The 16334-nt window shown below is 37.7% G+C and overlaps 3 protein-coding genes across 3 annotated transcripts; 2 read left to right on the top strand and 1 right to left on the bottom strand.

Annotated features, from left to right (window-relative positions):
• The first annotated feature begins 1690 nt into the window (after positions 1-1690).
• On the top strand, positions 1691-4231 carry LOC129769139 (uncharacterized). Its single transcript, XM_055771219.1, has 3 exons — positions 1691-2437; positions 2495-3005; positions 3079-4231. The coding sequence occupies exons 1-3, from the start codon at positions 1821-1823 to the stop codon at positions 3913-3915; spliced, it is 1965 nt and encodes a 654-aa protein (XP_055627194.1). The 5' UTR covers positions 1691-1820; the 3' UTR covers positions 3916-4231.
• Positions 4232-4695: 464 nt separating this feature from the next.
• Positions 4696-5690, bottom strand: LOC129769226 (peptide deformylase, mitochondrial-like). The gene is made up of 2 exons (XM_055771331.1): positions 5161-5690; positions 4696-5107 (listed from the first exon to the last, which is right to left on the bottom strand). Exons 1-2 carry the CDS (start codon positions 5533-5535, stop codon positions 4793-4795), a joined length of 690 nt encoding a protein of 229 aa, XP_055627306.1. The 5' UTR covers positions 5536-5690; the 3' UTR covers positions 4696-4792.
• A 6040-nt stretch (positions 5691-11730) lies between these two features.
• On the top strand, positions 11731-14131 carry LOC129767296 (heat shock protein 75 kDa, mitochondrial). Its single transcript, XM_055768014.1, has 3 exons — positions 11731-11924; positions 12007-13819; positions 13883-14131. Exons 1-3 carry the CDS (start codon positions 11819-11821, stop codon positions 14055-14057), a joined length of 2094 nt encoding a protein of 697 aa, XP_055623989.1. The 5' UTR covers positions 11731-11818; the 3' UTR covers positions 14058-14131.
• The last annotated feature ends 2203 nt before the right edge of the window (positions 14132-16334 follow it).

The following is a 16334-nucleotide window of genomic DNA, read 5'->3' as shown; positions in this document are numbered from 1 at the left end:
TCTGCAATGCCGATTTCCCTTGGGCACCTTGGCTTTGATGTCTCTGTTAGGGAACATATTTCGGTGGGAACAAAAGCGCCTCGTACTTTGATGTATTTGTAATGTCGAGTTCCCCCAGGCAGCTTGGTTTAGATGTCTCTGTTAGGGAATACATTTCGGTAGGAACAAAAGTTCCTTCTACTTTCATGTGTTTGCAATGCCGGTATCCCCCAGGCAGCTCGGTTTGGATGTCTCTGTTAGGAAACCGCCGCATGTGTCGTCAATTACGACCAATCAGAAGTGGATATTTCCGTTAGGAAAGGGGTTCAGATTTTTCAATTGTTCGATAGTTAGTTTCATGACATATATTATTTTATTCAATATAAAAAATTGTTATTGGGTTGCCGAAATCGATTGACGCAAAAATTTCATCAATCCATCATGAAATGACTGAGCAATAAGCGTTTGAAATTGGACAATTTTCACGATGTGCTCGATTTTCGATTTTCAATTTGTACCCCAATATGTTCCCGAAAGACGTAATCCTACGTCAAAACCCGAAAAACCTGCAACAACTGCATGAAATGTAAAAAATATGTTTACTTCGAGCATGCAGTTATGCTATGTTCCGATTCTCACTCCAATGAAACCACAATCGATTAATACGTTTTTATGTTATTTTATAGCTCTTTATACTTCCATGAATTATAATCAGTTGCTTACTTTTAATTAATAACAATGAAAAATTCGAATTTCGTTATTTTTGTTGGAGTATCAAAAATTACTCTGTTTTGATGAGGTTGGATTAGATGACTATTAAAACATAATAAAGACGAAGAATACATATTTTTAGGAGTTTTTTCATTCAATCATACCCTCTTCTTCAAATAAATGCCAATAAAGCCTGAAAAATACACAATGGCAACATTACAGAGAATTTTAATTTTCGGTCTGTGACACCGTGCGCGAGTATTCGTGTTATGATTTTGCACGCGAGTGCAAGGGTTAAGGGCCAGTAATAAGGGATATAACGACCAACAAATGGGAACACCAAAGTTACTTTGCGTCTTAAAGGTCGAATAAGACACGAAGCAACCAGGAAACAATGTCCTGCTCATACATTAAGGCAGAATCGGTTGTTCCAGTAACGAAGAGGCATACTGCCGCTCTTCGCATGTCGGTCACAAAGCAAAAAACATCAAGTGGAGAAAACGTCGATTGAATTATTTTATCAATTTTCGGTTATTTCGCGTCCGCATAGTTTGTTCAAGTATGTTTTTGTTATAAAGTGGTTAGATAAAGTATGTTCAGTTGAATTGACATAAAAAAAATATATAAATTATATGTTTTTAGTAGAAAAACAGCAATGTGACTGACATGCGAATAATTTTCGATCTGATCAGCTAAATATTCGCATATCCGTCACGTAACGAAAAGTATTTTTTCTTGCATTACTGTTCCCAATGTTTTGCCATAATTATCAAATGCTTATGAATTAGAAAAGTATTTTACAAGAAGGTTTGAAAGTGTAGGGATCGTTCAAAAATTACGTTCACATTTTAGGGGGAAAGGGGGGGGGGCAAACATGTGTGATAAAACGTGTAAATAGTATGGGGTAGAACGCGACTTGAAAGTTATTTATTATACTTCCTCATTTATTAAATCATATTTATGTCGTTACGTAACTTGTGAACAAGACCGTAAGATTCACGAGACTCCGCTTACTCTCATTATTTACTCTCGTCCGTCTACAATTGACAAGTCATTCGTTCTGTGTTTGCTGTGTTTATGAGTAACGTGCCGGAAACAGTTAATGTTTTGAGTTCCTCCACACTTCGACTATGTCTGCATTGGAATTATTGAAAGGATACGGCAGTGATGAAGATACAGAAGAAGAAGATTTCATGGGATTTGCTGAAGAACCCGAAAGTGACAGGTTTCCGCTGAAAACGTTCCTTTTGGAAAAATACGGTCCGGACGCAATTCAACAACCGGTTCAAAATTCAGATGAATCAACAGAAAATGCAATGGAATGCTCGAGTTCAGAAGGGGAAGAGGTGGATTCCGACGGAAGTTTTTTTGCAACCCAGAACAGGAAGTGGAACCGAACCAAAAAAGAAATAAGAAAAGCAAAGATCGCGAAGAATCGCCGGCTGGCTCACAAATTGATCAGCGCAACATGCGGTTGCCGAAAGAATTGTGACCAGATTGTGTCCAAGGACGAACGTGCAATTATTCATGATCAGTTCTGGAAACTCGATCAAGCCGGTCAAACCAATTTCATCAGAGAAAATGTGCATCGTAGCTCACAACCACTCCGACTAAGGAATCGATTCACTGCAAAAAATCCGAAAAAGAGCTGTTCATATATTTTCAGCTTCCGTCTGTTGAATGGAACGGATGTTCGTGTATGTCGTAAGTTGTTCTTGAACACGATTGGATATGGAGATAACTGTGGGTAGGTAATGAATATTATTTTGTAAAACATAAAGATTGAGTGTTTTTTTATCTGTAGAAACATTATATATCGATCTGTCGCGAGCGATTTTGAAGGAAACCCTAAACCGTCCAAGCGTGGAAAATACGAGAGAAGCCAACAGAAACACGAAGCAGTAAAATCACACATCTTAACTTACAACCCAAGTATTTCGCACTACCGACGAGCCCACGCGCCGAACCGGTATTATCTGCCTTCAGATTTAACCGGAGTTTCCATGCACAACAACTATCAAGAATCGACTCCTCCTGACCTCAAGGTCAATTATTCTTTCTACTCACATGTAATGTCGAGCATGAACATTTCATTGGTTAAATTAGGAAACGAGCAATGCGAGGCCTGTGTCGCGGCCACATTACACCAGAGTACAGCCGAGCATACCGACGAAGAGAATTTTACTGCAGTGTGTTCGACATGCAAATCGCATGTGGAGCATTTGCGATTGGCATCTATGTCCAGATCGGCGTACAAGGACGACGGCGACAAAATCCGCTCAAAAGAGGTTGTATTTGCAGTTGACCTCCAGAAGGTGATTTATTTGAATTGGAGTTATAAAAATTATGCGAAAATTGAATCGACTTTCATTTCAATTCTAATTACAGGTTATCCAGCTTCCCCGTCTAGAAGGCATAAAGTCGATAGTCTTTACACAACGCTTATTAGCATACAACGAAACTTTCGCGCCGGTTCACAATTATTCAAAAGCGTTTCCCGTTATTGCCTGTGTATGGGACGAATCGACTTCAGGAAGGTCAGCTGGTGACATTACGAGCTGCTTCGACAAAGTTGTGGACTGGTGCTGCAGCAATGGCTTGGAAAAAGTTACGTTCTGGCTGGACAATTGTTCCAACCAGAACAAAAATTGGAATTTGTTCCTTTATCTGACCCTTCTGCTGAATGCAAAGGAAACTACAGTGAAGCAACTAACTCTAAAGTTCTTCGAATCCGGTCATACGTTTATGGCAGCGGATTCGTTTCACGCTGCTGTGGAAAAAGCAATGCGAAATGGTGAGCCGGTATGCACATTTCCTGAATTCAAACGAGTTGTACAAAAAGCGAAAAGTAACGTTGTTGTGGAAGATATGTCGGTCAATGATTTTTTTGAGATGAAAATGACGGTTTCGCAGTATACGTTAACTAACTGCAAGCCACGTCCTTATATCGAGAATATCAGGAAAATCATTTTCGAAAAAGGCAGCTACGAAATGAACTACAGCAGCGCTGTGAATGACAGCGAAAAAATGCATTCTTGTTGCATCATGTCTAAGAAGCAGATGAAGATCGTTATCCATAAGGATTTCAATTTGGCGAATATCCTAACGCGTCGTAAAGATCCAGCTGGTATAACTACCGACCGTAAGAAGGCGCTGTTGAATGCTATTTTGCCAGTTATCAAAGAGGAGCAGAAGCTGTTTTGGAATAACCTTCCTGAGCAATAAGTTTAAGTTCTATGTAACTTTTGAATGAAATTTTGAGTTTTTTTTCGAATAAAATGGATTTAAACAAATTTAGTGTGTAATATGAGTTTAATTTAAGTTTTACTTTACATAATAAGCACTTCTATTGCTTAGCACGGTTTAAAAATGAACAATTTAATACATCAGTTAGCTCCCCGCGATCAATGAAGTCAACGTGACTGTTATGCGAATATTTTCGACATGGGACAACACAAACGGGTTTGGATTTTTCATATTTTACGAACAAAGTCTACTTTTTTATTATTTTTTTCAAAACTTGAGATAATTTTGAGCTGATTCCCACAAAAAAACCAAAATCATTGAAAATCGACATGGGACGGATATGCGAAGAGCGGCAGCATATTGCGCGCATCTTAGATGAGTCACCAAACATCATGTGGAAGAAACTTCAAGGGAAGCCGAAACTGACCGCAAGCTTCTTATTTGTTTCATTTTCACCCGAATGAACTCCGAAAAGTATCTTTAATTACTGGAGGACGTTTTGATTGACCATATTGAGAATAACGCTACCGAGGATGTCGTTTTTTCAGCAGGATTATGCATAGATCCACGTTTCCAAGCAATCGAAGGCATTGCCGAGAAGGACATTCCGCTTCTTGAATGACCTGCTGGCAGTCACAAAAAGTGAATTTATACTTTTTTTAAAAATGAATTCGATGAAAATAAACAATAATCGTCTTTTATGAACAAAACTGTACAAATAATTATTTTTAAAAATATTGAGGAAAAATAGGGTGCGACTAAACGAATGTCTACCACTGTATATTTCTCTGTCACAGAATACATATCTTTTTAAATTAATTCTTGTTTAGAAGGTTGCACTATCTCTTATGTGTGTTTATTTCTGATGAAATGAAATTCGAACCCTGCCATGATGCCGGTTCACTGCCTCCCAACACGTGCAGGTAAATGTTTTCGGATTCATCACATCCGTATAAACAATCCCATTCAAATGGTCCATCTCATGCTGAGCAATACGTGCGTTCCATCCTTCGAGAGTTAGCTGTCTGGACACTCCGGTTTCATCAAAACCCGTAAGTGAAACTTCCGCATAGCGTGTCACCTCAGCACTATACCCACGGACACTCATACATGCTTCCGGAAAGCATATTTTATCGTAATTTTTTATCTTCATTTCTGGATTGATTAAAACCTACAAATAAAATGATACAATAGTTTTTCAAAATTAATTATTCATACAATTACCGTGAGTGGCAGTGTTTTCATCCCTTTGATTTTGCGCTCCGATTCGGTGTATTCTTTTTTTGACTTTTCATCGAATCCCATAACTAGGACCCGGAGAGAAATACCGATCTGAGGGGCAGCTAAACCCACTCCGTCGTATTTGCGCATAACATCCACCATCCGCTGAACCAGGAATTTAACTTCCGGCGATGTTATTGCGTCTAATGGCACTGGCGTTGCTTTGAGTCTCAGTACAGGATCCCCGACTTGCGTGATGTGATCATACGGCGGCTCATTCGCCGGTTTCGATCGCCATAAGCCTCTATACCATTTCGCGAAGGAGGCTACTTTCCGGGTAGTGGAAAAACTCCGTCGGGTATTAAGGAACATTCGCATATTGAATACTATGTAAATACTTCCTAATCCACTAAATTCACATGGGCAATCCCATATATCGATAAAACCTTCAGCTGGTCAACAGCTGATTGAGGGTTTGAGCTATAAAATCTTCCACAGGTTTAACTCATACATTTATAAGATTCGAGCGCCAATGTTAGTAAACCGGTAATTTCCAGGGGTATGACTAAAACGTCAAATCCCTCATATTGCCAGTGTACCCAATATTGCTGCGGTTCACTGACATTTTGGTTCCATCAATTACTGTTGTTTACAACTCGGTCCGGTTATATAGTCGAATAGTGGCTAACTTCAAACTCCATGTTAAATGTGAACACCTCCATGTGAAACCGAAATATGAAAATCGCTCATGCAGTTAGAATAAAGCAGCGCATTTTTCGATTTCAATCCTCGGCAATGATATGTTGATAAATAAATGACGCCATATTGATTTTGATTCTAGGTATCCTATGTTCAATTGATGTCTAACCCCTGGTAATTTCATCATGTGACATTTGTATACTAAATGAAACCATTTTAAATGTAATTATATAATTTTGACGGTTAAGTCCACTTTTATTTATCTCCGGTAATAAATATCAAGACGGGTCTATGGTACTAGGTGAGGCCGTTTCGTCACTAAGTTGGTTAGGGGAGCGGTATATGAAAACAGTACGGAAGAAAGCAGAAGGGGAATTATTTCCTTGAAGCGTGAAAGAGACAGACTGATCACGAGCGAGCTTGGGCACAAGCGTATTGTGTTTTGTTTACAAACAAAACAGTAGACTTCCAAGATGGCTGAAGAGTGGTTTTAGCAAGTTGGCCCACCTTAGGATATACTTCTACGCGCCTTGATAAATATTAGACGAATATTCCTAAATTAATAATTCAAATTTCTATATTTCCCGTCTAAAGCAAGGCGCGTAGAAGTATATCCTAAGGTGGGTCAACTTGCTAAAACCACTCTTCAGCCATCTTGGAAGTCTACTGTGTTTTGTTTGTAAACAAAACACAATACGCTTGTGCCCAAGCTCGCTCGTGATCAGTCTGACTCATTCACACTTCAAGGAAAAAATTCCCCTTCTGCTTTCTTCCGTACTGTTTTCATATACCGCTCCCCTAACCAACTTAGTGACGAAACGGCCTCACCTAGTACCATAGACCAAAGTGGTGCGGACTCAATTCACTTCATTTTCAAGCGATTTCTTGCAATAAATTCTCAGACCACCAGAGATGCCAGATTTACAAATATGTTTGTAAATTTACAGACATATCTGTAAAACTTTTTATGTTTGTTGTAGACTTTTTGGATATAACAATATTTCACAGGTTTTTGAAAAATAAGAGGCTCTATTCATCATATCAAAGACATTTGACTCACCATATGACATTTTTCCACAGAATTTTTTTTTAATTTTTTATTAATTCGTTTATTTTTATAGGCTCAGTTTAGTTAATAATAAGTTTGAAGGAGCTGAATTCTTAACTAAACATATTAACTTTATATATATATATATATATATATATATATATATATATATATATATATATATATATATATATATATATATATATATATATATATATATATATATATATATATATACATATATATCTATGAACAATTTTCCTTAATTCTATTGTTAATAAGGTAGAAAACCGATTACTCGCGGTAGACTCGAGTTTAGAAGGGTGACATATTTTTATCAGGATCAGGATTGGATATAAGGATATGTTGACAATGTTCACACTCATCACACTCAATTCTTAAACCTATCTTATAACTACTATGTATTTACATTTCAACTAAATACAGAAAAGTCATTATATTTAGTTTATATCGATACACATGACGTTAGACCAGCGATACTCAACCTGCGGCCCGGCAGACTTTCTGATTTGCCCATCTGGTGTGTATGAAGTTTGGAACTCATACACATAAGTACTTTTGCCCTGACATAATTGCAGACGGAAGAGAGGATATGTTATTCACAATTAATGAAAAATTGCTTCCACTGCAGATAGGGAAAAATCTTGAACGAAAATTGTCTCTGATAATTATTTTCTGTTATGGATAAGATTGTTTTGCTGAAATTCAAGGAGATTTATAGAAAAATAGTTAAGTTAGGGTCAGGACTATGTCTTTTAAGTATTTAAACAACATCGAATAACAATTTTTATTCTATTTTCAACAACTTACATTTGCGAGTCTGCTTATGACGAAATATGGGTTACTGTTCGATATTGTTACCACAGACATGGTTCATGGCCGTGTAGTGATCTAAAACTTGTATAGCCTTGCATGGCGGATGGAAAATATACGCTGCATTTTCTTATAAATTTCACCGACGACAAGACCGCAAGCCTTGGGGATGTCCAACATATCAACGAAGAAATACTGATTTTTATAGAAATTAACAACTCGTATGTATGTGTATGTATGTATGTGTAGATCGTTGAAACATTTAAACACACTTACAAAACATAAGTTATTTTTTATTTTACAATTAACATATTCACTAGAAATATTTTTTATGACAGAACAAAGTTTGCTGGATATATATACAGCCATTCCATGCAAAATCGATATAGTGGTTCTCAGATTTTCGTCAAATCTGGTAATTTTGTTTTTTATCGCAAAACACTAGACCCGTAGTTTTTATTTTTTCAGTAGGGTGCCCATTTCCATTTTAGGGCGGTCCGAAAAATCCTTTTTTCCACTTTTTTCCAAAAATCACAAATGAAAATCATAACTTTTGAATCACTGAACCGATTTAGATAATCGACATATAAAATTGAAACTACCTTTTATTGAAAAATATTTAACTTGCGAAAAAAATTAATTATATTTTAGTAATTATTTATTTTTTTTTTATCTTCGCTTCTTTTTCGTCGGCCTATTTTCCGCCACTTTAGTGCCAATCACCGACATCAGGGAGGCGACTCCACCTGTTCCTACCTATCAGACTCAACAACTCATGAGCCGGGCCAACTTCTTTTACTTCCCCTCCGAAGGAAGACGTAACCAGAGATTTTTCGCCTCAGAAAATCCCAACGACGCCAGCTGGGATTGAACCCAGGCCGATCGGATTGTGAGGCTGTTACGCTAACCATACAACCACTGGCGCCGTCTAGTAATTATTGATTGTAGTCGTTTTTAATTTTTTTTATGACTTTGGACTAGAGAGATTTTTTAATATTTTTTCTTGAAAGCTGGATTTTTTTACATAACATATCTCGATATCAGAGATGCTATTTTTTCGTTTTTTAGATATGATTTGAAAAATCAAAATTTGGGAAAATATCACACTTGCGGGAAGATTGGATTTTAGTCGCATAGGTCTAGTTTAGTCACATAGGAATATTGATCGAAGACTTAAAACATATTAAATTTACAAAATATAATGTAAAAACGATAGATATAGCATCACTGATATCGAGATATTTTAGGTAAATAATCCTCAGCTTTCCATAATAAATATAAAAAAATATAGCGCTCATATCTTTAACCGAGAAAACTATGAAAAACTAACTCAATCAAAAATTACAATCACAAAAAAAAATTTCGCAAAAGTAATATTTTTTCAAAGAAAAATAACTTGTAAGCTTTAATTTGATATGTCGATGATATGAATCGGTCCAATAGTTCAAAAGTTATGACTTTTTTTAGTGGGAAAAATGGGGAAAAATTATTTTCCGAACCAACGATTAGTTTTGAGAAATCATATTTCGAAAATGAAAAAAATTACGTCTCTGATATCGAGTTATTTTATGAAAAAAAAATCTCAGCTTTCAAGAAAAAATATTAAAAATATAGCGCCCCCGCCAAAGCCATGAAAACATTAAAAAACGACTACAATCAATAATTACGAAAATAGGATCCATATTCTCTGCAAGTTCAACATTTTTCAATTAAAGCTCATTGGCTTCAATTTGATACGTCGATCATCTAAATCGGTTAAGTGGTTCGAAAGTTATAAATTTTTGAAAAAAGTCAACTTGTGAAAAAGTGAAAAGAAATTGATTTTTTGGATCACCCTAAAATGGAAATGGGCACCCTAATGAAAAAATAAAAAATACGAGTCTAATGTTTTACGATAACGAACAAAATTACCACTATTGACGAAGATCTGAGAACCACTATATTGGTTTGGCATGGAATGGCTGTATATATATATACAAAATACAATCTTACGTTCATCGCGATGTACAAAGTATTAATGAATATGTGAAAATTAACGTTAAAAGACATTTCTATAGATCTGCACACTTTTACAGACTTTTCCACATTTTTCACAGACATTCACATGTTTTTACAGACTTTTTTTTTAAATCATCTGGCATCTCTTCCTTCCACTTTTTATCGAATATTTTCAAATCGCAGGTGTAAACATGTACGTGACTCTGACTTCGTTTGTTTTTAATTCGTTCGGGAAAACGTTATGTCAAAGAAGGGGGACATTAAAAATCCGTTGCTCAGTGAAAGGCTGAGATGCTCTTCCAGAGATGCAATGGTTAATTAAACAATTGACGGAAAAGTAGTTCGTTCATTTTATAATTTTAATTATTTTTGCCCTTGACAACAATACTTCTTTTATAGTGTTGATTATCATAAGGAAAATAACACTCCTGATCGTTGGATCTCTTTTGACATATCAATTGGATCTTCTTTGACAGCCGTTTGGATTCAGTCCGCACTACCTAGCCATAGACCCGTCTTGGTCTAAAGTGCTTCTTTATCATTTATCATGCGTATGAGCGAGGGGTCCACGTAGTGTAGAGTTGATTATAATTTATTTACTCTGCACTAAGGCGCCTATACATACCAGGTGAAACAATCATATGAAATGCACTTTCAGCCATATTGGAATTGCTGTCGGTATTGTTTACAAACAGCTCTGATGAAAGTCTCTACCTGGTCGGAAGAACAGGAAAATCATCAGAACGCTGGCGGCGGCTCTCTACAAACTGCTACGACGCTTATTCGAACGATACCTACTATGTTCGGCTTTCGCGAATTTATGTGAAAACGAAGGGATGATTTTGTAGAATTTCATTCTTATTCAGTTCATCCACTATTCTCGCATGTGAAAACGCAAAAATGGCGTATCCTAGCAATTGGAGGAGTATGCATGACAATATGGGTTGACAAAAGAAATAATCACGCTTTTAAAATAAAAATTATGAGTGACAATTTTTTTTCCAAATCAAACTCGTTAGTTTCTATTATTTATATATATATATATATATATATATATATATATATATATATATATATATATATATATATATATATATATATATATATATATATATATATATATATATATATATATATATGTATATATATAAAGATAGATGAGGGAAATCAATAAATTTTAAATCACTTTGAAACACAAATTCAGTTCATGATTTTGTCAAACACGTGGAAAAAAGATGTTTCCATCACATAGAACACATATTCATTGTTGAATAGTCGATTTTCATTAGAAGTTCAATTTCAGAAACGCACTCTGGTCAAATATAAAATAATTTTTCTTCCAATTTTCCATTTTTTTATGCCATAACAACAATCCTTGAAGTGGATTGTATATTGTGTACAACTTTGAGCTCAATCGGTTCCGCACTTTTCGAGTTTGTGACGCGCACAAAAACGAACAGAACATTTATATATATAGAGATATAGAGCCTTTGGTCCCGAGACCATGAAAACTATAAAAAATAAATACAATCGACAATAACGATAACATAATTTAATCTTTCTGCAACTGCAGTATTTTCCCAGAAAAGACCAGCTAATTGGCTTTAATTTAATATGTCGAACTTCTGAATTGGTTCAGTGGTTCAAAAGTTATGAATTTTTGAAAAAAAAGTCATTTCTGGCAAAAATGCGAAAAATTGATTTTTCGAACCACGGACCATATATATTTGAACCAATATATATATATATATATATATATATATATATATATATATATATATATATAATATATATTGAATCATAGCTAAACCAAATCAAGAAATGTTAAGATTTTGTCCACGCTTCGTCTTCTAAAGATATGGTAGCTGCATCAAAAAATTTGTGACCAAATATTATCAAAATTATTCCACAGTACATGTATTCTGTTATTACCAAATTTATAGTTTCTACATGTGCACACCCTTTGGTTTGCATCACGCAATAAACACACGTGTAAAGAAAAAAACACAACAGTGACAGAAGTAGCGTGATAAGAAGGCATAGCTAGGATCTAGCTAGAACAGATAATCTTTTCCGGCAAAAATGAGTGCATCCAGATTTCTCCACATGCAAAGGGCTTCTAAACCCTTACTTTCATGTCGAAGCATTACTCTTAACAGATTTACCAATGTTTCACATGCGTCAAAAGGTAAATATTAGCTTTTTCTATAAGTATGGTGAAACGGAAATTCTTACGCAATCTCACTTATGTTGTACGTATCTTGTTCCAGTTCCAGTCACACTTGGATCAATTCATAATTATACTACGCAAGCGGCCCAAGAAAAAACTGGCTATCATTCAATAATCCGCGATTCGGAGAAGCCGGTAGGTGCGAGTGACAAACATGAATTTCAAGCCGAAACACGAATGCTGCTGGATATAGTGGCCCGCTCGTTGTACTCCGAAAAGGAAGTTTTTGTCCGGGAGTTGATTTCCAATGCGAGTGATGCACTGGAAAAGTTCCGATACACAATTCATACGGCCGGCGAAGGGGAGAAAAACTTTGCTGAACCTGATCGAGCGTTGGAAATTCACATCGGAACAAACAAACAGGATCGACTGTTGACCATCCAAGACACCGGCATAGGGATGACCAGGGATGAGTTGATTTCCAATTTGGGTACAATAGCTCGATCCGGGTCGAAACAATTTCTTGAGCAAATCAAGGACAAATCGGCTAGTGCAGATAATGCACAGAACATAATCGGTCAGTTCGGAGTTGGGTTCTATTCGGCGTTTATGGTTGCCGATCAAGTAGATGTATACACGAAATCATCTCAGCTCGACTCACCGGGTCTCAAGTGGACTTCGGATGGCTCGGGAAATTTTGAAATCCAGGAAGCTGAAAATGTGCAAGTTGGAACGAAAATTGTTATTCATTTGAAAACAGATTGCCGCGAGTTTGCCGATGAAGATCGGATACGAGAGGTGATTCGAAAGTATAGCAACTTTGTCGGTAGTGCAATATTTCTGAACGGAAAGCAAGCTAATCAGATTCAGCCTATTTGGCTGATGGAACCGAAAGAAGTTTCCCAGGAGCAACATAATGAATTTTTCCGATTTGTTGGAAATACTTTCGATATTCCAAGATTCACACTTCACTATAAGACCGATGTTCCACTGAGTATTCGAGCTTTACTCTATTTCCCAGAAGGCAAACCAGGTCTTTTCGAAATGTCGAGAGACGCGGATGTTGGAGTTGCTCTTTACACCAGAAAGGTGCTCATTCAATCGAAGACCGAAAATCTTTTACCAAAATGGCTTCGATTTGTTAAAGGCGTTGTAGATTCAGAGGATATACCGTTGAATCTCAGCCGAGAATTGTTGCAGAACAGCGCACTCATTCGGAAACTCCGGACAGTTTTAACCAATCGTGTCCTTCGATTTCTCCACGATCGTGCAGTGAAGGATCCAGAAAATTACGATAAATTCTACAGAGACTATGGTCTGTTTCTGAAGGAAGGAATTGTAACCAGTACCGAGCCACAGGAGAAGGAAGAGATTGCCAAACTGCTCCGATTTGAGACCAGCAAGGAAGCCAACAAGAAAGTCAGTCTTCCCGAGTATTGCAACCAACAACAGGATGGTCAAAAAGATATCTATTATTTGGCAGCGCCGAATCGAACACTCGCCGAGGCATCACCTTACTATGAGTCACTAAAAAAGAAGGGAATCGAGGTGCTGTTCTGTTACGAAGCCTACGACGAATTGGTTTTGATGCAGCTCGGTCAGTTCCTTGGTAAAAATTTGGTCTCGGTGGAGAAGGAAATGCGTCGATCGGAAAAGTCGGATGAACTCGATGATAAAATGGTCGAGGGATCTCTTCTCAAGTCCCAAGTGGATGAATTGGTCCCATGGATCAAGCAGAAGTTGACCGGCAAAGTGGCTTCCGTTAAGACGACAAACAAACTCGAATCGCATCCCTGTGTGGTGACAGTAGAGGAGATGGCCGCGGCGAGACATTTTATTCGAACTCAGAGCCAAAATATGAGTGAGGAAAATCGGTACGCTTTACTGCAACCGCAGCTCGAAATTAATCCGAGGTGAGTAAAACACTTCAGTGAAGGGTTTTCGACATTTGAGTTTTTTTCTTCTTTCGCTTTTAGGCATCCTATTATTAAGAAACTTCATAAGCTAACAACTTCGGATCCAGCCTTAGCTGATTTATTAGCCAAACAGTTGTTTTCTAATGCCATGGTGGGAGCCGGTTTAATGGAGGATCCACGAATGCTGCTCACGAGTATGAATGAACTGTTAGAAAAGGTATTGGATAAGCACTAGATAAAACATGTGATATATGTGAACGTAAAAGATAGGTGTTACAAATATAAAGGAACTTATCAAACGAATATTAAAAAATTAAATTAATATTGTTACTTCGTACATCGACTAGAAGGTACGAAGAACGATTTCAGCAGTGTTTAAATCCGAAATCAAATGTGATTTTATCACCTTTTGAATAACGAAATCTGGTGGAGCTTCAAAAAAATAGGATCGTTAATGAGGGAATAACCACAGTGCAAGTCGGAGGAAATTTCTTTGACGAAAAATCCTCCGGCCAGAACGGGAATCGAACCCGAACACCCGGCATGATAATGTGAGATGCTAACCACTCGGCCACGGGTGCACAAAATAGGTGAGATGGGAAAAATATTATTGACATCAAGCCACAACTAATATTGGAACGTCATTTGGAAAAAAAAATCTGTAAATTCTGTATGAATCCCCAGGGTACCTGTATGACAAGGTAATCTGGACTCGAAGTGTGTCCGACACGATTCACTTATACACTCTCAACTATGATATCTTAGCTTTGACGGAAAGCAGCGATCGCATAGCAATTCGTAACAAGCGGGGCTCTGGCAACCCAATTCCATCCAATGCAAATTGAGCGTAGGCAACATAAAACAGGGCTCGCGCTAAGGAGGCTCACGTATTGTTTAATATCTGGAGTCATATATGTTAATATATGATTACGTTGGATAGTTTCCTTTGGCAAGCGATGTTTGGATACCCATCCGGAAGCTTTCTTGACGATTTGTAATTAAAATCACAGCTGAAGAATCGCGCGGAGCACTTCATTTTTAACCAACTCGGAAAAATCTTTCAAAAAGGGGAAAAAAGAAATTTACGCCGTCCGGCTCGTTTCGAGTCTCTTTTGCTGGATCCGATCCCCGGATCCATCATGGTGGAAGAATTGAGGCTACCGATGCGACTTTTCGTGCCGAAGCCAATCACTTGCCAAAAGTACAAGTCATTTGGTCTCAGAGCAGCTTATTGCGCCAACAAAGAGTGCTGTGCCACTTGCGGAGAGCAGCATGTAGGCGAACCCTGCAGTGCAAATTGAACAAAAGTGTCCATATTGCAGGGGAACCCTACACGAGTTCCCAGCATGTGAAACTTACAAGAGTCACTGACAGAAACGGAAGCTCGTTGAAGGAACGATCGATGCGCACATTTGCGGAAATTTTAAAGGGCACTTCACCATTGGCCTAACAGCTGCAGCCAATCAACTCACACACAATGTCTTCGCCACGCTGCAAGTTGATGAATTGGAAGCGGACACAGCTAACGAGGGCACACCGCTAATTTTCCAAGGGAATCCCCGGTGCAGAAATCCACTCCCAAATTTCAACAACAAGTCCCATCGGTGATACTGATATTAGTGATGTTAAGTTGCCTGAAATGTCCAGTGCAAAATCAGGTTCCTCTTGGCTTTCGTAGGAATAGTTTACCTTCGAATGACCCAGCACTCGAAGGGACATCAAAAACCTCAACTGTCCCTGTTAAGTACAACTTCTCAATCGGGATCTATAAGGTTGTCTGACAGCATGGAAAAAATCTTCGCGTTCTTTAATGTTTCCGACTTCATCAGGGGCGTGTTCACTTCTTGTCACGATTTTTTAATTTACTCACATTGCACCGTGCCAGCGGCGTGTCTTCGGCGTGTTTTATAAAAATTGTCAATGTGTATTTTTGAATGAAAGAATGAAAATTGTTTATTTTTAAATATTCCAACATCGTTGAATGTATCCGGGTCAAAACACGGACAGTGAAAAACAGAAAAAATAAAAAAAAACACAGAAGATTAAAATTATGTCACTACTACAATCAAACATATGCAAGAGAGAAACAGAGAAGTACAAATATCGCCAGCGTGAACTGTTTTCGTTTGCACGCCGGGAACACGCCAAAGCCACGCTCACGACACGTCAGCCTGGTGTGAACACATCGGTAAGAACACACACGATTAATCGTAAGCGTCACACGCCCCGCCCAAGCCACGCTGACGCCCCGCTGCAGTGAGAACAAGGCCTAAAAGTGAAGAATACTCACATAGACGGATTTTTAATTGCACGTAGGTTTTGTCCCGATTTCGTCTAGTGCAAAAAATATTCGAGTTATTCTACAAGATAGGTGCTTTCGAGTATTGTGCTCCCGTGGCCGAGTGGTTAGCGTCACACCTAACATGCCGGGGGTTTGGGTTCGATTCCCGTTTTGGTCGGGGCTATTTTATAAAGAAATTTCCTCCGACTTGCACTGTGGTCACGCGTATTC

This window comes from Toxorhynchites rutilus, chromosome 2, assembly GCF_029784135.1.
Source record: "Toxorhynchites rutilus septentrionalis strain SRP chromosome 2, ASM2978413v1, whole genome shotgun sequence".
Taxonomy (NCBI): domain Eukaryota; kingdom Metazoa; phylum Arthropoda; class Insecta; order Diptera; family Culicidae; genus Toxorhynchites; species Toxorhynchites rutilus.
Note: the sequence above shows the minus strand (reverse complement) of the source record. Positions and strands in the feature narration are given on the sequence as shown.

What these genes read in the sequence shown, in the direction of transcription:
- LOC129769226 (XM_055771331.1), bottom strand. Translation starts at nt 5,535, where the DNA reads ATGCGAATGTTCCTTAATACCCGACGGAGTTTTTCCACTACCCGGAAA. An exon ending in TGAAAACACTGCCACTCACG is followed by an intron (nt 5,108 to 5,160) that starts GTAATTGTATGA and finishes TTTTATTTGTAG; the next exon opens with GTTTTAATCAATCCAGAAAT.
- LOC129767296 (XM_055768014.1), top strand. Translation starts at nt 11,819, where the DNA reads ATGAGTGCATCCAGATTTCTCCACATGCAAAGGGCTTCTAAACCCTTA. An exon ending in TGTTTCACATGCGTCAAAAG is followed by an intron (nt 11,925 to 12,006) that starts GTAAATATTAGC and finishes ATCTTGTTCCAG; the next exon opens with TTCCAGTCACACTTGGATCA. An exon ending in CAGCTCGAAATTAATCCGAG is followed by an intron (nt 13,820 to 13,882) that starts GTGAGTAAAACA and finishes TTTCGCTTTTAG; the next exon opens with GCATCCTATTATTAAGAAAC.
- LOC129769139 (XM_055771219.1), top strand. Translation starts at nt 1,821, where the DNA reads ATGTCTGCATTGGAATTATTGAAAGGATACGGCAGTGATGAAGATACA. An exon ending in GGATATGGAGATAACTGTGG is followed by an intron (nt 2,438 to 2,494) that starts GTAGGTAATGAA and finishes TTTTATCTGTAG; the next exon opens with AAACATTATATATCGATCTG. An exon ending in TTGCAGTTGACCTCCAGAAG is followed by an intron (nt 3,006 to 3,078) that starts GTGATTTATTTG and finishes TTCTAATTACAG; the next exon opens with GTTATCCAGCTTCCCCGTCT.